The 25,396-nt window shown below is 38.4% G+C and overlaps 1 protein-coding gene and 1 non-coding gene across 8 annotated transcripts in view; both read right to left on the bottom strand.

Moving 5' to 3' along the window:
- Positions 1-15,430: 15,430 nt before the first annotated feature.
- Positions 15,431-15,503, bottom strand: trnar-ccu (transfer RNA arginine (anticodon CCU)). The gene has a single exon. It is a non-coding gene; the product is annotated as a tRNA-Arg (tRNA).
- A 996-nt stretch (positions 15,504-16,499) lies between these two features.
- LOC133151956 (zeta-sarcoglycan) overlaps positions 16,500-25,396 on the bottom strand; it is a 159,523-nt gene continuing 150,626 nt past the window's right edge. For all 7 annotated transcript variants that reach the window (XM_061275404.1, XM_061275402.1, XM_061275403.1 and 4 more), the window contains 2 exons: positions 24,045-24,168; positions 16,500-18,925 (listed from right to left, as the gene is read on the bottom strand). In XM_061275404.1, coding sequence (XP_061131388.1) covers positions 18,716-18,925; positions 24,045-24,168 — 334 coding nt within the window. In that variant the 3' untranslated portion in view covers positions 16,500-18,715. The remainder of the gene's footprint in view (positions 18,926-24,044; positions 24,169-25,396) is intronic.

Here is a 25,396-nt window from a genome sequence, read left to right as displayed (position 1 = left end):
GCCTAGACAATGTGCTTCATGCCTTTTAGAGAAGAGACAGTAGATTACGACCCAATATAACTTGATATATTTTAATGTAAGTGCATGTCATCCATCTCATTTCGTAAAGTTCACATAAGGTAATAGGTTCAAATCTACTGGAAACGTTGAACTGATCTCTTTTTTAAATTTCATTTGTTAACGTTGACAATGAATATTTCAAGTGAACTTTATAAGCAATTCACTTCTTATCATTACAAGCCTAACCTAAGTTAAATGACTCAGTCATTTAGTGACTCACAAAGTGACTCATGGTTTATTATGCTAAAAAAGTTGGATAATCCTGAGGGAAAAAGTTGGATAATAACAATCAACGTTCTGGAAACGTTCTAATTATATAATAAGTCATTTTGAAATACACCAAATCTTTTATTCAGTCAAACTAGAGAGATGAGTGCACATGAAATGAGAACACATGGAATTTATGATCTGAGGACCATATGATATGCATACTACCCCTAATACCTTCACTATCCTTCTTTCAATTATCCTTTCTAACATCATTAACTTTCAGCCTTGATTTGGAGCGATCTAAAATATTCATAGCATTCCAGCAGGTAATCCCAGTCAAGCAAGTGCGCACAGGAGGGCATGCATACACACATGCATGTGCACACACACAGGTTAACATCTGCTGTGTATTGGGATGTTCAATATTTCAGCAGTACACACATCTCTCCACCAACAGACCTCTGCTGTCAGCAATCAGGGGATGTGTCAAGGCCAAAAAGCACATTCTTGACTTATTAATGCAACAGCAAAAGATGCTGCATGATGGATGACAGAAGAAAATAAGATTTTGGTCTTATGATGAAGGTGGAAATGCATGAGTGGTATATTATTCATGTTTGCTCCATTGTACTAATTATGATAGTTGGGTTAAACTATTTAGGGGGAATGAACTTGATCTTTTTCACTTTTCTTTCAAAGACTCTTGTCTCACAGTGTTTCCATGCGTGAATGTTCCACTTAGGAATGATTTGGAGGAAGCCATCTTGCCAACATAAAAGCAAAATTGTAACATGAGCAGGCAATAAATTTTCAATATATTCTCTTCATACTTTACGACCAAGAGTCAGACAAGCATTTGTGTTGCATAACAGAAATGGTTTCCACTTTTTTGTTACTATTTAAAAAAAACAAAGCAATCCAGGATGAGTAAACAGCACTTTTCAGATCATATACAATATGGAATTGTCAAATTGATACGATGCGCCATTACATTCACTGTGAAGGTGAGGTACGAGCAGATATTTGATATCTGTGGATGCTATGAGTCTCAAATATGATTTCAGCCTGTTCTACAAGTCCGAAGCGAATCCAAAGTCACTTTCCTGATTTAATATTGCCGCTCTCTTGATCTATTCATACAGTACAGTGCGTCTCCATCAATCACACCACAATATATCATCATCATCATGCATCACTGAAAGGAAATGAGAGGCTTGCATATACACCCTCAAGAAGTAGGTAAAGAATAGAGGTAAAACAATTTCAGCTGCTCTTAAAACTTGAGAAACTTTGTGATGAAAAGCGATGAATCAGTCAGGCATTGAAAGGGGATACATTCATTTTAGTGTGTCACTTCAAACGCTGCCAGGAATGCCAAAGGACTGTGGGAAAACAAACAACTGCGTCAAGATAAAATGAGTTTCTCAGTAGGAAGAACAAACAGGAAAAACAGGGAGGGGAGTGGGGATGGGAGGAAAAGGTAACATGGAGGGAAATGTGACTTTTATCCCTCATTCAAAGTGGCAGTGTCATAATTTAATGTGAGCAACAATTTCAACTCAATTTACTTTGCCATTAAAAATGTAATTGCACGACAAGTTGCGATAGTATTTTAAATCAAAACTTTTAATTCAAATTATAGGAAATAATGTAAGGGAGTATAGTAGGGTGTTTATTCTTATGGCCATGGCAATTCATTTGATCTCACTGTTGTAAAATGGGTTTATTTTTTGCAGATAATTTCCAGGACTGCTGTTATACTGACAGGTACATCGCCGAAAAGTTGTGATTTGAAAAAGGAAAACAAAAAACAAACAAATATAAAGCATGGCTTGTTATGTGCATCATTCTTTTTGCCGAACTTGTTAAAAGTTACAGAAATGAACTTTATTTCAAAACTTCAACACAGCTCAGTACAGTAACAAGGATACCTTCAATATACAAATCTACCTCATTTCAGTGCAGGCAGTGTGTGTTTAGTTCTCACAGTCACTGTGTGAATGTGAGTGTGAATGGTGGAATGTCTCTACTGTATATGTGCCCTGTGGTTGATTGATGACCAATCCAAGGTCTGGTCTACCTTTCGCCCAAAGTGATCTGTGGTAGACACCATCTACCCTCACCCTAAGCGCTGTAAGCGGTATATGAAATGGATGGATGGTTTAAATAAAGAGTTCGAAGAAAGAAAACAGTCAGCATGCTCTCCGAGGTTGAACAGAAAGTGCCATCTAGAAGGGTAAAAAAAAAAAATCCAACAACTGGTTCATGAACCTAATGTAAAACTTCATTTTTCCATGACCACTGTTTACTAAACTGCTTGTCCTCATTTGGGTAACAGTAAGCTGTCACTGTAAATATATGCATCTATAAATACAAATATTAAATTAAACATTTTTTTCAGTCGACAGTATAATTAATACATTTTGTGCAAAGCCGCCACCCATCTGCAGCCAGTTGACTATTTTGATAGTTAACACTGCAATATACAAGTTCAGCAATATGCAGCTTCAAAGTAAAAGATTCTGTTATAAAACATGTTTAGGACTTAGGGCTATTGTTTCTATTTATTCTGACCATTACTAATACCTACAGCCACCTACAACCACTTTATGACCTTTACAACACAAGCTGACTTTTGCAATCTGCAGACTATAAACTATGCAGTGTGGCCCACACTGCAAGCCACAGGAGCCACAATTCGAATATAGACACTACAAACCAATTGATTTTAAGAACACGAGACAGCTCCTGGTGGAGGAAGCAACGTATGCTGATTTACTTTAGAGCAGAGGCTATTAGTTTGAGGAGTGTGCTCATATAAACATTCCGCTGCATCTCGTTCAGAGCAGAAATTGGTATCCGGAAAGCAAGAAGGGATGTTGACGTGCAGTACACATCCAATCAACTCAAACCACAAAACATCCCCTTTTGTGTTAATTGAACCACAACGGTCAAGCTCAATTACCATTCTGAAATGAACCTGTTTATTCACGGACATAATTGGCATCCCTTCACATTTACAACTAGCCCTAAATGTTCAAAGTTAAAAGTATAGTCCAGGTGCATGGATGCATTGTCCTTTGAAAGATATCATTAAAAGGAGGTCTAAATGTTTTGTTGCTTCTCATCCTGACCCCGGGTCAGGTACATGCCTGTGTGGACTTTATGTGACTAACAATCTGCCTGTAATTGGCGTTCAAACTTTTGATGAGGCCCCCTCTCCTTCATGTCATTCTCTTTTCTCCTTTTTAAATCATCTTCATCCTCACGCATTTTCAAAGCCTTTATTTCTAGATTTGCATTAGATTTGCATTTATGCTGCGTGCTCGTTTTTGTTTCAAAGGTTGAGGTACTGCATGTTCAATTGGCAAGAATAGAAAAGGGATATCTTGGTGGATCCAAGAACATCTTTACATTTTGGTCTGGCTGCTATTCAGATTGTTTGGCGATAGTTCACAGTGGCTGTAGAGTAATGGAACCTGCGTTTTCGTACAAGACCTAGAAGTAAATTTGATTAGAAAATCTGAGCGTGACAGTGAGAAAAAGCAAGTAAGGAAGACAGAGTGAGTTTACTTCTGGAATGAGCTGTCAAAATGACACAATGTGAACAACATTTGAATATTTTGTTTCAACCTAATTCACTAGTCTTTCTCTTAGGACTTGAGGAAAAATTCAAAACGCAACCTCCAGAGTAGCTTGAATCCATCCATCTGTATTAAATCTTTAGTTTGTATAAATGCATGGCTGTGATGAACAGATAATATACGCCTGTGCCTAATTCATTTATGCAATTTCTTAGAAAATTAATTTACATGTAGCTTGGAAAACCATTCTCCATACTTTGTAAAGAAAGTGCAGCACCCTATTCACCATTACTCTTAAGTAAAATTTTTATTACTATACGTCAACAGAAAATTACATGGAGAAAGAATCTGAAGGGATAAAAAACCTTTGAAATTAGAATTTTCAGGCTGCTTCTTTTAAGAAGAGAGACACGAGAGCAGGAGCACAGACACACGACATCAGCATGTGAACAGAATGAAAATCTTAGTCTAATCAAAAATGGCTGCATCAGGGAAGTTCTTTTCCATCACCATCCAGTCTTGCCCGATGACCACTCCGATGACACAACTCAAAGGTTAGACTAATGTTTGTATGTGTAATATTTGAATATTTAAGCCGAGTAAAGTAATTCATTTATGCAGGATGAATAATATTGACTTTTATTCATGTGCTGAGGAATAAACTGTGCAGACTGTTGAAGATAAACTAGCTTGTTTATGATTGGTTTTTGGCTCTATTGTGCAAATTGATGACCTCTAACTTGTCTTAGTCTTTCATATTTGATTGAGTCTGTGGCTAGAGAGTCTATTCCATCATTACCTTTAGAATCAAGATAAATGGGATGGCATTGCTCCAGAAACTAGAAGAGCTACAACAAACATCGCCCTACATCAATGAGTAATATAATGGGCAAATAGTGGGGAGTGAAGATGTCAATGCCATGCGAAGGTGTTTTTGCTATATTAATTTTACTTTTCATCTTTTGTCAGAGTGCAATAAGTCATGGGAACCCCAAACCTCCTTTAAAAATCTTTTTTTGTCTGTATTTTCTTCTAACAGATGACTGCACTGTGGGCTCTGCTAAATAAACCCTGGACAAGCTGATTTGTATGCTTCCATGAACTTCATAAGCATGCAGCCCACAACACACAGGAAACGCCGCTCACAGTCACTGTGAAGCAACACGGCGGTAAATCTAACGCCGTCACATTCACTCCACGACAGTAGCTTACTTGGGTATGCAAAGGTGCAGGCTGAATGATCTTGGGGGCAATAAATAAAATAAAGGAGCCAGCAGCATCATTATTAACGCCATATCTCATATTCAAAACAACTTCATAATGCATCACTCCTTTGTTTTCTTGTCAAGTGGCTCTCTCATCTGCGCACCCCCAAGTGCTTGTATGTGTTTTATGGTCTGTTTTTTTTCTTACTTTCCATGTGTGGTGTTACCTGAGCTTCTGCTTACTTGTTTGGATGGATATGATCAGAAATATAGTTTTCTGCATGGTGACAGTTTGATCCTTCAACAGATTTATTCAAGTCGTCATTCATTATTTAGAACAATTTTGCAATCGCAATGATGAAAAAGGCTGGAAATAAAGATGATTCAATGTTTTTCTTTGAAACTACAAGATGCTTTAGGGTGTTGTCAGCCTTTTGTCAGATGGGATAAACTCAAGAAAACTTGGCCACCCTGCACGGGATGTTGAAAATGGATGGATGGATGGATGAAACTACAAGATGAAAAATACAACAGTACCAATAGGACCTATGGTCAAGACTCACAAAATGGATACACACTAATTCATTTGTGACTCACCAAATAATACATAGACTAAATAGACAACAATCAATAAAATAAAAATGAATTATAGAACAAAGAGGCAAAACTAATCTGCGCTAATCCATTTTAGTCTCGTTATTGTTTTTCCTCCTCCAGCACCACGTCTCCTTGAGACAATTAGAGGACTGCAGCAATGAGGAAACTAGTCAAGCGTGAAGATATGCATGGACACACACGCTCACACACAAACACACAGTGGACATCAGTGCAGTCTGGTGGGGAGGACAATGGGAGAACAAGAACATTAGCTATCTACCAAAGGGCCCACAAGGCACTTTGAACTGCATTACTATTTCAAGATAATTACTGCACAGTATTCACATCTATTGTCCTTTGTAATGACCCCTGCAACTCACATTTCCCTTCTTCCCAACCTTCTCATAAATCTTCTTACCCTTTCTGTTCCATGTCGTCCTTTTGGTCCATCCCTACTCTTAATATTTGGGCACTAATTTCCCTTCATCTCTTCTACCTGCATAGTGAAACAAGATCCAAGTACCCTGAAAATACTTTGCAGTAATGTATTTTGGTGACTTTAGTTAACTCCTTTTTAGAACTTCTCACAATATGTCGCAGTAGAGTCATACAACACAAAGCAACAATAGGGGAAAAAGCCTCTGACAATCAATACAGGACCAAGCAAATATTCAGGGTGTGACTTAGTACCGAAGGAAAAATAGCATCACACTATTACTCACTCTGTCTTATGTCTTATTAAGTCCACAACCCAGCAATTCTAGAAGAATCAATAATATACAGTACAGTATATAGCGTCTACAAATGAGGTCCCTCATTTCCCTTATTAATAGCATCAAATGTCCTCAAAAGTCCCCACTGTATAATAAAGTTGATTGAACATCACCATTCTCATCAAGGTGACATTTTCAAGATGAGTTGTACGTGGCCCAGGGCCAGTGTTGGAATGGGGCCCCGTGTCCTGGATGTGATGGTCTGTGTGAAGACTTAGCACAAGAGCATTTATCTCAATAAAGACACGATGCCTGAGAGCAGGGCATATTTTTTATCGAGGGAAATTACAATAAATGATAGATTGGGTGGGTAATTAGCTCTTTTTTTAATGGCTCCAGTGATACAAAAGGCGGAACAGTAGGAGAGGACAAGTTTGACACCGGTGAATGGGGGATTTCATGAACATTTTGTGCACTGCTAGACATGTTCGAGGGATCAGAGAATGAAATATGCTAATACCCTAAATGTCAACAGTCTCCAACTTTGAAGGACCTGCTTCAACTTTTCACCTCTGCATAGTAAAATGAATACAAGTCACATTGTATAAAGAAGTGACTGAGCATTTTGTCCTTGTGGTAAAGCAGTTTTAAGACATCATGAACTCTTCGTATTGCCATTACACGGAAAGGACATACAGAGTAGGAAATTATACAATAGTAAAATAGATTTTTTTTTTTTAAATTCCCTTCATCTGAAAAATAATCATGATTATGTTTATAAATTAAGGAGTAAGACCTTTCAGTTTTTGAAACTAGTATTTTTTTTTATGGTGCGGGCGTCTTGTAAGAAATCCCATCAGCATTCACGGGTTGGTCTTTTGATGTGAAGTATGTGACGGAACTTCCTTGGTGTAAGAATTAGTAATACGACTTATTTCTCACTCTACTCATAGGCTTTCGACAGTGTTGAAATGTTGCTGTGGGATTGAAGTGTCAGAAATAACGCCCGAGTTAACCTCATGCTGATTTCAGACATCTGAATATAATGTTCATGAAAAAGGCGTCCCCAGCCAACCTTTCCCTCTCATCACAATCAAGCGGAAGAGAAAGTGACTCTCTCTTGGTTTGCTGTTATCTCTGACGGGATGTCTTTGGTGCACGCAGAGAACATCTATAAAACGCTGCAGCGGTTATAGAGACATAAAGTTGAGGAAAGCAGGATGGGGAAAAGCATAACTTTAAGGCACTTGAACCAGTTTGGGGAGACTGCTACAGTACATGTCGAGCAAAACACATTACAAAAGTATGACATGCAATTGTAGGTCCTTTTTCCAACAAACAAACTAGAGTAAAGGGCTTTGCACAGTCCTAAAGACTTAAAAATCAAAGAGACTTTTATAACACTTGAGGTTTAGTAAGCATCTCCAGATGAGTCTCAAAGATAAAGTAAAGTATATTATTTTTATATTTTAGAGTGGTTAACATGTTTTTGAAGTTGAACACATTAATATTAAAACATGAGTGATGAGTCATACATTTGTCATGTATCATTAATGTCAAGGCCACGTGTATTAATTTTACTTGTGGTGAGAATTGATTACTAAAATATAAACAAATAAAGATCTTATGGTTAATTTAATAAAATGAGAATCATTTTGTTGTGGTTGTCAGATTTCAATACCATGGATTTTACTCAACAGATAGAGTCAACCCCAAAGTTTTATTTTCATTCAAAATACTACAAACATACATTGGAAAAGTATTTTTATGTTTGATTTTGGGAATATCATTTTAAAATGCTTCTTGAGCTGCTCTAACACATGAAATCAAGTTGAATTCATGAGTTTAAAGAACATTTTGTAACCTCAAGCTATTCTTAAAAACCTAATTGTTCTACTTTCAAGTACACTCATAAGCAGAGGAAACCTTCAAATATACATGCACTTGGTCAACAACAGTTAATAGAAAGTTGCATTTCTAACATCTGAAAGGGCCAATCAACATAAAAAGAAACACTCCCTTGACTGACCTAAATCCCTTCATTCTGCCCGATCAATAATTGCTGTTGCAAAATAGGCCATAACAGTTTGATAAACACCTTAGTGTGATTTAATAACAACAAACCCACTGGTTTCACAGTATCTCTGTTTATCTCTTTCCGACAGTTCCTGGAACAAAGTAGCAATGTTCACACTAGAGCGGTTGGTTTTAACTTGAGCTTTAGTGTTGTCCTTGTTTGCTGACACAAACGTTGGACTAATTGTGCTTTTGCATGAGAAGCTAAGTGTTTGTTGCATACATGCTCTTTCTTTCTTTCTGCAGTGCTTTCTGCAGATACCAACCAGCTCTTATACAAGAACAGGTAGACTTTTTTTTTTTTCGTGCTTGTTTCTTCACCGAGCTCTTTTCCTGAGCTAGACTGTCTCCCTAAGCTTTGCTTCTGTGTGTAGTGATGTACCCATTATTTCTTGTCCTCATTTCCAAAACAAATGAGCGACAGTTGTCTGATTAACTTGCTACCCATTGCGGCCATCAGGTGGCAACACAAATCCAGATATGAAATCACAACAAAACAACCCCCCCAACCCAATCTTAAATATGACACCTTCTCCCTGTATCTGGCTCAGTCACTGAATTCCAATTAATTTCTTTTCTCCAGCAAAACTGTTTTTCCACCAACGATAATATCAGTGCAAATAAACAAATAATGTTTCTGTGAGCGATTCAAATGAGACAAAACTGATTCAAAATGAGATTTTTTTTCTGTTGTTTTCATCTATAAATATGTTATCATCTCTAATACATTTTGCATACAGTGCTGTTGATTTTAAGATGAGATGTACACTATATGAATAAAGATGTTTCACAAAAAATGCATTAAGAAACATTTTATGACTTTTAGTAGAGAATGCCTTATATTTTGTTCGGTATTAGTAACTAGTAAATTTTGTACACACGCACACTCTTAGATATTTGTTACTAGTTTGCGTGTCCGTGCATGTGCTCTGCAATGTCCAATGTGGTGAGGTGGAAAAAAAAACCCAATAAATCCAAGGATCATTACTTATTATATAATACAGTAGATCAAATAATATGAGTCCTTTTAAGGTAATGGAATGTGGTGATGAGGCAGTAGTGTGTATTAAACCATAAAAAAGCAAAACTATATATAACATTGAAATGCTTTTAAAAGGAAGAACTTAACTATAAAAAGTTAGAGAAATATCAAGTATGTACTGTATGAGAAGTAATGTAATTCACAAGTTTTTTTTTTGTTATGCAGTCATAAAGTGAATTCAATGAAAGGGGTGGTTTTGAATGGCACATTCAACAGACCCAATTCCACCAAAATTAGATACAGGAATAAAAAGTGAGATGACCTTTCTAGCCACTAATTGTGGCTTATTTGTGTAGTACCTGAGGATTTCTTCAGTCGACTAACAGGAACCAACATTTTAGTCCACAATTCATTTTCTCCCTTCATCCTTTACTTTTTTATTTTTATTTTTAAATACTGCTTGTCATGAAGATCTAGGATAAAGTAGAGCCTTTCCCAGCTGACTTTGATCAAGAAGTCCATTGTAGTGCTCATATAGACAAACAACCATTCACCATGGACACTTTCAAGTCTTCAATACACTTAATGCATGTTTTTAAAATGTAGGGATAATCAAACATAATCGGAGAAACAAGCATGGGGAAAATATGAAAACTCCGCCCAGAAATGCCTAAACCAAAATTTTAATTGCCAAAGCTCGTTACGGTAATGTAGTCCTAATCACTCTATGAGGCCCAATTCATTTGTTTTTTTTTGGTTTATCAACAGCTGTTCCCACCATAGATTACAGACAATTTCTGAAATAATTTTCAGTAGACTTGATTTGGTACTAATGCACATATCCACAATATGTCTTTTTTTTTGTGCCACAGGTCCACTTGTGGTTATATAAAAGCCCATCTCCAGCGAGATTTTATTGAGCCTTCTTGATGAAACGAGGCTTGCGCTGAATACTGAACACGACTTCTGAGTCTGTCAAATACAATAACAATCTGATGTTAAAAGCAGAAATATGCGCTTTTATTGGACTTTAAACGATGCAAGTGATTGCCCTATGGAATTACTTTGCCACCATTCTATGATTGTCATTCTCCTTCCTTACTTGAAACATTACAATCACCGCCCTAGAAACCATACAAAAGGGAAAAAAGGAACTATCCTTCCAAGTCACCACACTTGGATAGTAATCGGCTATATTAAGTCGCTACTGTCCTCCGAAAAATTACTAGAAGGAGCCAGAAATGAATTCTTTAAATAAAGTTCTCAGTCTAAAATGCAAAGGATTTGTGCATAATGGTGAAGAGATTGCATGCTAGCAAATCCGTTAATTTCCCACGAACAGTTAAAGCCTTTGATATTAAAAATCCAGACTTCCAGATGAGAGAAAAATAAGATCATCTCAGCAATGAAAGGGGAGCTAACATGGTATTAGCACCATTATTATTATTATTATTATTATTTTTTGTAAATCAAGGTCAGGTTGATGAATAGTTCTACCAAACTGGGTGGGCCGGACGCTCAGGTTCTGCATGACAATTGGATGAAGTGTCTGAGGCCGAGTCCCTCTTTGATCAACAACCTTGTGGTATAACGCTTTACTCATTTTCAAAGTTTATTCTGTTGTTTGGAACTCATCCAGAGACTTTACCAAGCAATGTTGCATTTGTTAAAAAAACAAAACAAAAACAAAAGACAGACAGACTACCTCATCGATTCGATGTTGCAATAGTTATCTATAGTTAATTTAATAAAAATAATAGCACTATTTTCCATTGAGGGCAACATTAAACTAATCATCACAATAATAAGTCATAATATTTGACAACAGTGGTCTTACGTCCTTTAACTATATAATTAATAAATATGACTACTTTTATTATTTTTGTGGGTTGACCAGCACACAAGCGGATAAAACCAAACAGACGGCAAAGCAATTGCATTTTATAAGAAACACCCACTCATAACCATGCATGTATTTGCAGGCTGACAGAAACTTTAAACATACATCTAAACAATAAGGCAATTAATAAGCGCTTTTGGCTTCAAAACAGAAACACCACATTTTTTTAGACAAACAGGGCAAACATTAATGCAGAAAACATTTTAATGAGGAGCAGTAATAATGCTGGCTAAAAGTCTGACATGTTTGCAAACAGTTGCCACCAAGGTTTGCAGTGGAACATTGATGATAAAAATTCTTGGTTTATGTAGAATGTTCTTGTTAGTGGGTCACGATCTCCTGGCCAAACACCGGTTCGCGACATAATAAATTGGGAATAGGATTTCAACGGTGACCTAAAAAGTGTTAGAAGGAAGGGATATTCTAGCAAGCAGGACAAGGTGCTCCTGTTAATTTCACACAACTTTCAGTGGCTGAATGTATAACACACCATCCATCGTGGTATGTGCGCTGGCAAGCAAAAGAAAATTGATGCACGGTGGGAGTGCAGCCTTATTAAAGCTCGGCTCATCTCGCAGGTTTGAGGCCACTTTATGGCAAGAGGTGGCCAAGTGTCGCTCATGCTGACAGCTAGCCCACCCAATCAAATATTCTGTCAACTTGTCAGTACGACATAGTCACCACTGGGGAGACAGAAAAAAAAAAAAACCAGTGTTCATCCAGACACCTACAGTGCATTAGAAGATCAGGGGGCACTGCAGCTAAAGATGTCACAAGTTGAACGTCAAAGTTGAACACCTTTACATTTTGAACTTGGATTGTGTCAGAATCTGAACAATCATGAAATCTATTTGTTTTCCTTTGAGAATGAAACTTATTACAAATGTCTTTTTTTTGTATGTATGCATGTATGCTATTTGTTTAAGTGAAAGATTAATGAAATATTTGGAATATTTATTTTGGCTAGTTCACTTTTTACTTTTTCAAAAGCAATGTTTCAGCGTTAACATAAAACTAAGCACCTTATAAAGACTATTGAATCAAAGCCTCCTTTTCTCCATAATTAAGCTCATTGTTGGCCTGCACCATTATGAAAGCTTTTTATGCAGACATGGCATATTAATTTTTTGCTGAGCCTTTCCAACGTTAATTTTAATTGGAGGGGAGGATGCAGGTTGTCAGCTCGAGTGCTAATTTGTCTTCTTGTCCACCTCTTGTGTCTCAATATCAGCGGTACAAAGGTCTCGAATGCTCATGTTCTAACACAGCTGAATACAAATACATGTAGAAATGGACTTAATCAAAAGAGGATAAGAAATGGTACCGTCAGTACGTGTGCATTTGGAGGTATCATTTTGTTTCATCTCACACGGCTCCCCGTCTGTGTGCAATTTCAAGGGCTCAGCTGGATGTATGCGTCCTTGCTTTTGAGGAAGGCACCCTACCTGTTGGGGGAATTTGTCGAAACACGGACACCATATGGCATAGACCATGATTAATTCTTATCTGTCATGGGCCAAAACGTCGCACATGCATCGTACACACACGCACTTAAATATAGGGTTGGCGATAAGAACAATCACAAGTATATTGGCTGAACAAAATTCCATGAAGCAAAAAAATTATTTCACAAACGTCATTAAGAATCTCTACTGTATAGTTGGCATAGAAAGATAAAAAAATATACGTGGAAATGGAAAGAGAATAACTATAATTGTTGTCAACTCTAAAATAAAAATAGAGAGTTCTTAACATGAGGTACTGAACAGCCTCATGTCACTGTTGTGAGTAATGACGAGGACTCTCCTGATCAAAAAATTTGGTTTACCACAAGGGCACATTTAAATTATTCAGATATTAAATAGGATTTTAAAAATACAAAGTTCCCCTCAATGACATCTTTTACATCTGTTAAACAAATGTGCGTGTGCGCATGACCTGGCCTCTGTCATACACAAAAAACTACAAGAGCGATGATGCTTGCTTGGAAAGCAGTAGGGGATTCAATTCTCGAGTATTTTTTTAACAAAAGAGCAGCGTGATTGAGTGTGTCTACCTCCTGAATTCAGTATTTAATTTCCTTGCAGTCCCAAGAGCAATGTCTCTGTTTCCAATTTGTCTTCCTCGTGAGATCAGGATCAGGTACATAATGAAGGACTTTGGCTCCATCTTTGCCCTTTTAGTAAATCCCTCATTTTATTTCTTTATAAATTTATAGGTGAATTAGGCATAAATTAAATCAAATACTTTCATAACAGTTCAGTATTGGCAAATATTATTTCAAAAAAGTATAATGATATATTGTATTACCTTGATCTGTTGACACATTTTCCTCTTAGCTGTCAAAGTAAAATAATGGCTGCAAATCCGATCGCAATTTAGTCACTTTTCCATTGCGTCATCCTCTTGAAAGTCCCACGTATCGAGTACGGTAATTGCTCTACAGTGCATTGTGCCATAAACTACGGTGACCAAATGACAATATCTTGGTATTTTCAAAAACAAGAAACATTGCAAGTGGTTTTTGTCACGCGCCTGCACCACCTGCCTCCCAACCGGTAACATTTTTGCAAATCATTCTCAGCCCCAACCCTGCAATCACCGGCATCTGTCCCTGATTGTTAACGGCACTACTTAAACCCTGCACTTCCAGCAAACTGTCAGTTTTGGGTTTCTTGAGGGTGGCAGGGTTATATGAGAAAAGAAAAATGTATGTGTGCCCCCTGGCTTTATTTTGTGTCCCCACTCTTAAAATATGTGTTTAATAGCTAGTGGTAGGTAGATTTTTAGATTGTGAGTTTATGCTCTGACCCAGTATCTGGAACAGTAGGTGGCGGTAATGCCCTGATAGGTGGCCAACCGCCGGACAATCCAAAAAGAAGAAGAATCTCTGTCAGTTTGTCCATGATGCCATCCCTGTGCTCACTGTTCTCTGCCCGGCTGACTCCTGTTGCCAACCTTAACCATATACTGACCTGATTGGCTCAGAACGCCACCCATCCTGACCATGATTCTACGACCTGCTACCAGCTACCCCAGCAATCCAGCCTCCCATTTCCCCAAACATGGTTGTTCAGCCATGTTTGTCACAGTTTTGGCATTTCATTCTGGACATATGAGATTTTCTAATGCAATTTGAAATGATTGAAGTATTAAGGAAATGTATATCAAAAAACTTTTACAAACAATTCCGACAGATGTCAATTGTGCAGATACCTAACATGATCCATTTACCAATACATGCACAAATAATTGGTTCTAAATTTCAAAAGAAGAGTTACAAGCAATAGGGAAAATTATACCTGCATTAAAAAACATGCAGAGGGCCATAAATCCTGTAGAAAGTGAGTAATTAAATAAGAACAGACTGTTTCACTATCGCCTTTATGTCCGTGCTACTTTGATACCTCTGACAGCGGGATTAACTCCCACTATAACAGGCCTCCTGAGGGTCGTTTGCTTAAAATAATCCCCACTTTTTCTTTTATAACACCTCCTGCAGAGAAAAAAGATAAAAGGAGGTGTGGGTGTTAGTGCGGCAATCTATTCTACAGCCCCATTGTGAGAAGCCTAGATTGCGTAGTTATCATGAATGGATGACAGACCAAATTAATTATCCCAATAATATCACATGGTCTACAGTTTTACTGGGATTACTTAGTATAATGTAAAAGAACTATATGACATTGTCTTTCTTAAAAAAAAAAAGAAAAAAAAAAGAAAAATGTTGTACTGGGATAATTCAATGACATACTATATCCATTAGGCCACTGGAGCACATATTAGAACATTGAAATAAATTAACACCCGACGGGATTTACCAAACCTCAAAGAACACGCCAGATGGGACTTGAACCGAGAATCCCTGTTTAAGGAGGCCAGTGTCTTATCCATTACGTACGCCCACTGGGGCACATAAGACTAGGAAAACATTATAGGAATTCAATACAAGCACCCAAAGTACTTTACCAATCAGGGAAGAGATGACACCGCAGTGCCTTATCCGAGAAAGGAAAACATCCCAGACCGTATTTGATCCCGGAGTCTCTAGTTTGGGCCACATTGTACCATATTGACACCCAACTGACTTTACCAATAAAGAACACCCCAGATGGGACTTGAATCCACAATCCCTGGCTTAGGAGGCCAGTGCCTTGTCCATTAGGCCACTGGGGTACACAAAGCCCCAAAATGGATATTAGCAATTCAATAGAAACACCCGATGAAATTTTGTTATTTTTTTAAGGCAAATAAAAACCTGTACACATTTGAAATAATTAAGTTGGATTCATCACATCGTATATGAAAAATCCTTTTGAAAACCCCCCAATATTTTTTTTTGTAGTGAAGGGAAAATAAAGCCTCATATTTGCTTCAAGAACCAGTTGATTTGTTGATTGAGTTTTTTTTACTCCCCTAGATGGCACTGATGGTTTAAAAAGGGGTTTGAGAAATGGCAAGTCAGTGTGCTTTCAGTGCAATGTTGAAGAAGGTGCCGTCTAGAAGTGAAGAAAAACAATTTGTCCATGAATTAAGTTTGAAGTTTCATTTTTCCATCACTAACTGTATGTAAACTCAATTTGCACAATAGAACAATTTAAGTTACAATTCTAATTTGTTTCTAAAATTTAAAATTGTCAGCTGAATTTTTCAAAATTGTTTCGAATGAATCGGAATGATAGGCAAAGCAAAGTTATTCAAACAGCACAGCAAGTAACAAATTAATACTTAAAAACAAAACATTAAACAGCTGTTATATACTTTTTTCAATGTATATAGGTTAGTGCTTGATTTGCTAGCAACATGGTCATGATCACCACCTTACCTATTTATTTCTTACTAGCAGGATATTTTAAATTGCCTGACAGTTTCCATGAAAACCGGCACTTTGGGCTCCTCGAGCATCTTTTATGTGTTATCTTGCTCCACTTGTCATGGTGAATGGCACTTAGAGCTGGAGGGACCCACATTTGACTTTTGATTAAAAAGTGAACTATTTCAAACATTTCATAATATTGTACTGTATGTGGTACTGTGAGAGATGTCTAAAAAAAAAAAAAAAAGATATTAGCAATACAAATTGAATGGCAGTCCCGGAGTGAGGAAACAAGAAGAATCAAACTCACATGCACAAGACTATTTTTAAAAAGAATATCTTTATTTATTGTGTTATTTTATTGGTATTCGTACGTATATACATGGCATCGTTTGTGCTTTTTTTATCAAGAGTAAAATCAAGTCAGAAAACAAACAACTTAAAACCAGGATTGGATAGTTCTCTTTTTTCATTGGATATACTGCAACGACAAACCCGAGTAGGAAAGTTGGTTGGGTGGTGTGTGTGTGTGTTGTCAGGGGGTGGGGGCAAAATAGGAAGTAGGTACGTAGGTAGGTAGGTCGAAAAATAGGTTGACACTTGCAGATGTCCACTAAGCGGAGTGTGAACGTCCAGACTGCGATGTGCTTTTACCAACAGCAGCAAAGGCACCTGTGTATCGCTTTGTAAAAAAACAGAGTCAGTCAGCCTTGGGGCCTTAATCCTACCGAGCACATACTTATTCAGCTCATTGCCCTTCAGGGGTTGGGGGATGACACCTAGATTACGCATCAGTCACATCACACATTTTCATTAAAAATCATTAAATCATGAAAAGCAAACAAAAAAATTCACTAAATATTGTTGTGGAATCTTTAAAGTTGTTTTCTTTTAGTTTGCAGAACTGTTCAAAGGTCAGCGAAGATGGATGTAACATGTTCCAAAAGCAACAATGAAGACGTAAATATTGGGACACAGACTCGAAGGAGCCGCCACACAATTTATCCAAACGGGGTTTGATGTGTTGAATTTTTCCACATGAAGATTGCTTGACCATGACGTGCCGCTACAGAAAAGGGTTTTTCTCAAATAGTCCCACAACGTCGGCATAGAACTGTGTTGGTAAGATGAAGAATTAAGATTCAGGTATGAAGTCCTACCACCAAGTAAAAGATTTTTGGTGGAGTCCCAAGACTTTTAGAAGAAAAGAAATAGTCAGTACTGAGAGATGGCAATATAATGATTTCACACTGGTCGATATTAAGTAAAACACTGAAATTAAGAAGGCTTAAAATTGTAACTGAAAATAACAAAAAATTGTTAAAAAATAACAGGGAATTAAATCAGTGGAAAAGGGGAATACAGGATGACTCTTGGGTTGTGTTCACACTGTACTTAAGGTTGCTTGGTAACAAGCTATATTTTTGGTTAAGACACTCACATTTCCAAAACATTTATTTGTCTATTATAATTCACAAACATGACTTGATAAGTATATTGGGTCAGTATAGTCATCATCATTTTCTATGTTTATTCTTGCCGGTGTGAACGTGAAATCAATCAGTATCATATTATGTGTCTTTTTCCACGTTTGTCCAGACCAGAAAACCAAATGACAAGAGTAAACACAACCTTAAAGTCCATTATGAGACCTGAACTAGTTGTACTGTTGCCCCAGTGTGGTGGTCAAACCAACACCATAACTCTATTTGTCTGCTGCTGGTAACCTGAACCTGGTCATTTAAAAAAAGAAAGATTCGTTTTCTTGAAGACATTTTAAATATAAACCTAAATAATAAATAATGAATGAAAAGGGTCTAGTTTTGTTGTGACATTATTTTGCGACTGAAAGGGGCGAGCGTGGGGTTCAGTCGTACTATAACAATTGGGTGAAAATACCAGGTGGGTAGGAAAGGGAAGGCCTTTCTGGTTTAGCTTGGTCCAGTCGCTAGCCTCAGCTTCCCACGAGATGAAACCAAAAGTGGGAGCTACCTACAGCTTGAACACATGATCCTCAGTTGAGGTTGACCCACGGTCCTTATCTGTGTTCCTGCTGGTGAGGTTGCAGTTAATACCGTTCGCTTTTTAATCATTCGATGAGCACTACACTTTCTTTCAACATTTGTTTTTGTCTGATGACCATTTTTGTCGCACTTAAAACACAACAGCCACACGAGCATTGTATCAGATAGTCCGACTTAGTACGGTTGTGACATCCATGTCCTTAGTGTGACACCTTTGTCAGTTCCACCAAATTCTTCCATTCTTCTGACTAACATGTTGTACTGGCATACTCCAATTTGGTGGGGTAACTGAGCTGATAGTCGATTCTCTCTCATCCCTGATGCAGTTCTTCAGTTGGGACTGTCTTGAAACAAATCCACAGGCCATGGTGGTTGGTGCTGCCAAGATGTTTTCCATTTTATACGACTTGCCAGATTACAGACAACTGGTCTCTTGGCTTGCAATAGCTTGACCACCATTTATGATCCGTGTTGATTCAGTTTGTTGGCTAGCATTAGCTTCTCTCCTGTGGTCCATTGTTTTTCACTTTCCGGTCCGCCTTCTGCTTTCAGCTCCAGAGGCAAAAGTTACTTGTTGTTTGGCAGGTCGAGCCTTTCTCAGCGGGTGATAGGTAGAGCTTGCCGTTGGCGCAGGCACACAGTTCGTACACGCCTGTCTGTTTGGTGTAGGTGGTACCTGCTGCAGCACCTTCCAGTGGGTCCACCGCACTGCCAAGGGGAATGTTGCCCAGCCGGATGGTGTTTGCGTCTAGAAAGATCTGGGAACACAAGGAATTTAAGAAGATGGTTTGAGCTCATAACATTAATTGTCTGGCGGAGCCAACAAAAGAAATAAATTACAGATTAGAACAGATTGACAGTAAGAATGACGAAAATACCAAAAGTGATCACTTAAACCCATATCCCCCTGAGGAGCAAAGATTTGCGAGTGTTTGTGAACGCAGTGAAGGTTGATTTTTCATCAGGGTGTCGCAAACAATCGCAAAGATGTTCATCAGATGTTCGGCAACGGTTTTTCTTGTCAGCAAACATTTTTGACACGTCAAAATGTCTTAGTGACCATACAATTTCTTTTGCTAACCTCGTTGAGCTAAATAAATCTGAGTCTATATTTATAAAGTACCTACTGGTCAAATTGAAGAGATGAAAATATTTTAAGTCAGTAAAGAGACACATGAGCATATTGGAGTCATTGGGTGGACATAAATGAAACGTATTCCCTGGATTATCTTGATATCATGTTCAGCTCATGAAAACAAAAGCATTTTTTGAAAACAATAATACATTTCAATCATATACTGAGAAACCTGCTAGTTCATCTTTTTGAGTGTATGCAGTAGGAGGTGGGAAATACAAAGAGAGGCCGACAACTTGATGGAGAGAGATTGGACAAGTGAGGAATCACATTTGAGAAGCAATTAGTTTAACTAATGATTTCACTCTGGCTGACGGGGCACATCTTGATCTGTTTAAAAAACACACACATCTACGTACATCTGCACTGTCTCACTGTTTCTGCAAGATGAAGTGAAGCAAAATTGCAGTTCCAATTGCATTTTAAATATCAGTGTAGCTAAAAGCAGAACATCCATCAGCTATTAACCAGGATCAAGATACGCGGGTAACCAGAACATTTCAAATGGTCTCAAAGGTTTTAAATTATTAACATCCCCTTTGCAACAATCCCTGTATAATTACATGGGATTCCGCAAACTACATACTCCTTAAGCACTTGTAGATACAGTAATGACCAAGGAAAGGCTTGGGCCACAACTAATTATCATTTATTAATATTATTATTACCATTATTATTATTATTATTATTATTTTTGACCACACTTTTGTCCACTGATCACTGTTTTCCCACCATCCATCCATCATCCATCCATCTATCCGTCCATCCGTCCGTCCATCCAACCATCCGACAAGGATCATTGGGGGCTGTTCTCTTTGCACACCGCAATGACAAAAATTCTGCACACAATGTTCAAACTTTGCCTTTGCAGACCATCAGGTCAAGTTGCCACAAAATGTCATACCCACAAGCACAAAGCTTTCAACAACACAAACATGTGGGAGGTGGTGACACCATCTGAGTTTATTACACAGACCATTTGGCCAACTGAATGTACAGACAGTGAATTGAAGCTGACAACAAACTAAATGATTGGCACACTAAAGGACAGAAATAATGGCCAGTCTGCTTGACCACATATGCACACACACTTCACATACACAAAGAACAATGCTATACTGCACGCACGCACACACACACACGCGCGCACACACACTCAGGACTAAGACGTCGAGTGTGCATGCTCTGTGTTGTATCCAAAAAGAAAGTTGTCTTTGGAAACTAGAAGTTACAAAAGTTGGCCATCACCACAAGGAAGCTTCTCCTTAAGATGACAAATAAGAAAGACCGCCAACGGTTTACTGAAGACAAGCAGACTAAGGACATGGATTAGTGGAACCATCAATACCAACATGTACTGTGACACACTGAAGCAAAACCAGGCATCTGCCAAAATATCAAAACCCAGTCAGTCTATGTACAGATATACGTATATATATACAGTGACTTGCACTGGGCATTCAAATAGAGTCAACAAACTTCACATAGACATGTTCCACCGGAGATTTGATGCCAACTCTCCTGGCTGTGTGGCAGAAACTCTAACCACCATTGAGCCAAGACTATAAATCTATTTGCTCTATTATTTTGTGTGAGCCAGTTCAATTTGAACGAGTCATTGCCATTGGGAGCCCCAGTGACTGTGTACAAAACCTTCCAGCATTTTAATTCACTCAACATTCTGCTGCTTTGCTCACAGGTTAATGGACAAACAGAAGCGGAGCAGCCAAAACACAACACCTCTGTCGAGCAAACACCTCCAAGCTAGTCTTGATAAGCCTTGACATTGTTCCACCAAGCCCTACAGTAACATGAATAAAATATTTCCATTATTAACCTCTCAAACAGCACAAGGAGGAAAACATGTCATCATGTAGTAATGATATGATGTAGCGATAAAGAATGTTTAATTTCTCTTCTATGATTGTTATAAAATGTTACTTAAATTCCCATACAGTTAATACATGATTTTATCAGGATATTAGTTTGAGCCTTGAACAAATTAATTACGTGTATTTACAATTTTTCAATGTAAAGACCGTTTTCAATTTAGAACAACCCACATCTCAGAATGGACTCGGTATATATTTTTCAAAACATCAATTTAAACATTGAATAATAATAATAATAACAATAATAATAACAATAATAATAATTATTATTTTCACCACTGTATGATAGGATGGTAATGAATTAATCAATGAGACAATTGGAGTTGGTGAGAGTAAGACATATTAAGCACAAAATAACAAAAGTGAAGGAAAATAATGAGGACCCGCCAGCTCCAATTTTAATGGAACCCATTGCTCTCTACCTTTAGCCCATTTGGCCCTAATTCCAGCACTGCGTTTCCAAACTTTCTAAACTTTAATGGTCCCTTCTTAAATGCCAGCTGCTGACAACATTGATTTGGCTTTAAGCCTTGCCGTCCCACACACTTTTATTTTGTCCCACAAAATCGACAGAAACATCTATTTGCTGCCATCCTCCTCCACCCCCCACTCATTCCATCCGCCCCTTACATTCTTTCATCATCAGCTTGCCACTGTTCATTTGACAGGGTTAGCAGTCAGTCCAAATTAATATTGGAACATGTAAAAAGGAATTGTAAATTATGGATGCCCTTTTACGGAATCTGTGTGCTGTATGCTTACACGAAAAATGGCTTTGATTAACACACAGTCGTGATTCCAATTTGGGTGAGCCGATTTGACGATGAGGCAACACATGTAATGGTGTGCCGGTGCCGCTTCCCGTAAACTGTAGCTTGAGATTCTAAGTCATTCAGGTTTCATTAAACCAACACAATAAAACCATTAAATTGAAGCCAACTTGATTTCCACCACACTCAATGTCTTCACCACAAAGAAACTATCCGGTTGCCCTTATTTCTACCTTCTTAGATTACTATTTACGGCCCATTCTCATCACATCATCAGCCGCTGACTCATCCCGCCCAGCTAATTGTTGGTTTCATTTGCTAAAATTAGCCAAATAGTTAAAACAGAGCCTCAGAAGAATCTCCCCCTGGCTGTAAGACACTCTTTCAAATCAAATTTTACATGTTTTCAATGGGCAAATTGACACAGAACTATAACAGCAGTTTGATATGCTCTAATCAGACCTCAATGCCTAAAATATTTCGAAGTCTCAGCATATTGTTCATGTCATTTTGAGATCTGGAGTTATTGCATCAAACTGTGCTCATATTTTGGCATATGGCGGTGTTCCCCAAAAAAAAAAAAAAATTACCACGTGCCAACGCTTCTTGACTGATTTATATGGCCAACCCCTTTCACATAACTGCCGTAAAGATTGACAAGTTCAAGTGGCATCATACAGTATGTCCTTCATGCTGGGATTCATTCATTCATTTATAGAGCCTTGGTGTCAAACTTTGCTCCAATCCTTGCGTAAGCCAGCTTTATCATTCATGTTATTGTTCACTTCCTGGGAGACATCCATTAATGCATGCACGACAGGGAGACGGAAAGAAAGAGAATGAGAGACAGAGATAATGGATGAGAGGGGAACAGAGGACAAAAGAATGCATGAAATGCAAAGACAGAGAGAACTGACACAAAAGAGGCGAAAAAAGTCCCCTCCTTCTTCCTATAAAGTGACAGTCATGCTGATGTACAACCCTGGCAGAGGAAAGTTAATTAGATAGGCTGGGTTACTCCGATATGACAGACTGAGAGGATGGAGGAGGAGAACACGTAAAAGAGGTTTTTCCAAACTGTGGGCTGAGCATCTCTAGCAGTGCATTGTTTCTCCTGCAGCCTAAAAATACATCATCAGTCTGAATTTGTTCAAGTCAACTGGGATTGGCTCCACTACCGTGACACCCCTCGGGTCAACGATCTAAAAAAACAACAACAGATCAATGGGTGCTCTCACCGCATGCTAAATTTAAGTCTCACACTTTGTTGTGTACATATAGCGATGAGTTGGTGTACTCTTCCTGATTAAGGGTCAGAGGGTAGAGACAAGAGGTGTGAGAAGCGCATGTGAGGGGAGATGAAAGGATTCCAAGAGGTTGGTAGGAAGGAGGAAATGAGAAATGCGCTTTGGAGAGGATAATCATGCTTGTTTTCTAAGACTTGATATGATGTGCATGTGTGCACAAGCGTGTGCTTGTGTGTGTGTGTGTGTGCACGTGTGTGTAGGAGAGAGCAAGAAACAGGGAGAAAGTGTCTTCCATGTATGATGGAACCTGACAGTGTGTCCAAATGATGAGGCATTCTTCTGTTAATTACAGAACTAATGACACACTGTGCTCGAGTGGACACATGCACGAATGCTCGTGCACACGCACACACATACACTGACAATGGCGGAGCATGAGCTCTTGCTCCCATGTGGCAGGCTGTTATTCAAAGAGACAGACAGTAAGATAGCAAGCTAATAGAACACACACACACATGACGGCAGCAGATGACAGCGAAGCTCATCAGAGCAGCTTTAATGAAGTCACTTTCCCAAATACAAGAGAGGAGGGGAGAAGAAAAGGACAAGGTCACTAGATTGATGATGCTCATTAGCCCAGCAAGGTACTTTAATGAAGGGGGGGCCCTATACTGTCTCGTATTTAAAAGCACACAAACCAGACGAGATAAACACAGACATCACACATAAATTTCATGACATTGTAGAAAGGCTGATCGATTGCACACTGGGTCATGCAAATCCTCTGTGAGGATCAATAAAGGATTATCTCATCTTAAATACTGTATACTCACCTCTCCTTCGGAGGACTGCAGCAGGAGGTCTTTCCTGCATGATGCTGTTAAGTCTCCAACCCCAGCATTGATCTCCACACCTCGAGGTGCCTCCAGGGTTAGCGTCCGAGTTGGAGACTCAAGCCTGGGAAGAAAAAAAAAACACTCCTGCAAATAGTGGATTGGATTATCACCATGGTTGAGTTCACAATGTGAAGGTGCATTAAGCAATGACAGCCAACTATTACAGTCATTGGTGAGGTCATTCATAGTATGCTGAACCTGAGCGAGAGAGAGAGTGTATGAGAGAGAGACAGAGAGAGACAGAGAGACAGAGACAGAAAGAGAGAGAGATGGAGAGAGAAAGAGAGACAGACAGACAGACAGACAGACAGAGACAGAGACAGAGACAGAGACAGAGAGAGAGAGAGAGAGCAAGGCTACCAGGAACCCATGAAATCGTTTGCTGTTTTGTCCTTCTAATATTTAGAGCAGCAATAGGTAAACAATCACATAAAGGTTGTATTGACGATTTTAAGTGTGCTTCAAGTAGCTAACTTTGATAAACAGCATATACCCAGTAATTACAGTGCTAGAAAAAAGGCTTTCAGAGAATAACTTCATACACCGAGTGCAAAAGTAAAAACACAGCATCCTTGTATTGGCGTTTGAGAGCGTAAAGTGTTTTAAAAGACTGTCTCCGTAACTCGATGTGAACGCCGAATACGGAAAAAAAACCAAAACATTCTGAAGTGCTCAAAAGAGCAAAGAATGCAGTTGGTGTTGCTCTCCTTGAAGCGTGCAAGGTCAGTAGCGCTTGACACAAAGTTGAAAACAATATGGGAAGATTAAACGGCGTAGTGGCATTAGATAAGTGCTGCTGTTTCGCTCAAGGGTAAGCTGGCAAATGAAATTGAATAAAAGGTCTTTTTGGCAAAGCAGAGGGAATTACAATTGATGACGGGGGAGTACAATAAATTAAACAGCACATTCACAATAAAATCAAATCGGAAAAACGCTTTGCTACTGGGACACTTGTCGAGATACATTTTGCTCTGAGACACTTTCTCTGGTTCCTTAAACTCTACTCAGTGATTGAGGAGGGAAATAAAACAAGGCAACAAGCAGATTAACCTAATGCATTGTGTCCAATCCGTGGCCATAAGGGGGATTGCTGGCATTATCATCCTAATGTTCATCAATAGTTAAGGTCCCCGGAGTCGACAAATTGTTTATCCTCAGGCTCAGTCGGAAAGGTAGGGTTTCTGCTTTATCTGGACAATTTGCACCATAAGCAGAGAAGCAAGAAGATTCCCTAGGAGAGGTTTTCATTTTGTTTTCCAACGCAAGTACAAAACAAAAAATGGAAATGG

The sequence above is a fragment of the Syngnathus typhle genome, linkage group LG3 (assembly GCF_033458585.1).
Source record: "Syngnathus typhle isolate RoL2023-S1 ecotype Sweden linkage group LG3, RoL_Styp_1.0, whole genome shotgun sequence".
Classification (NCBI taxonomy): domain Eukaryota; kingdom Metazoa; phylum Chordata; class Actinopteri; order Syngnathiformes; family Syngnathidae; genus Syngnathus; species Syngnathus typhle.
The sequence above is the reverse complement of the archived record's forward strand: the minus strand, read 5'-3'. Positions and strand labels throughout refer to the sequence as shown.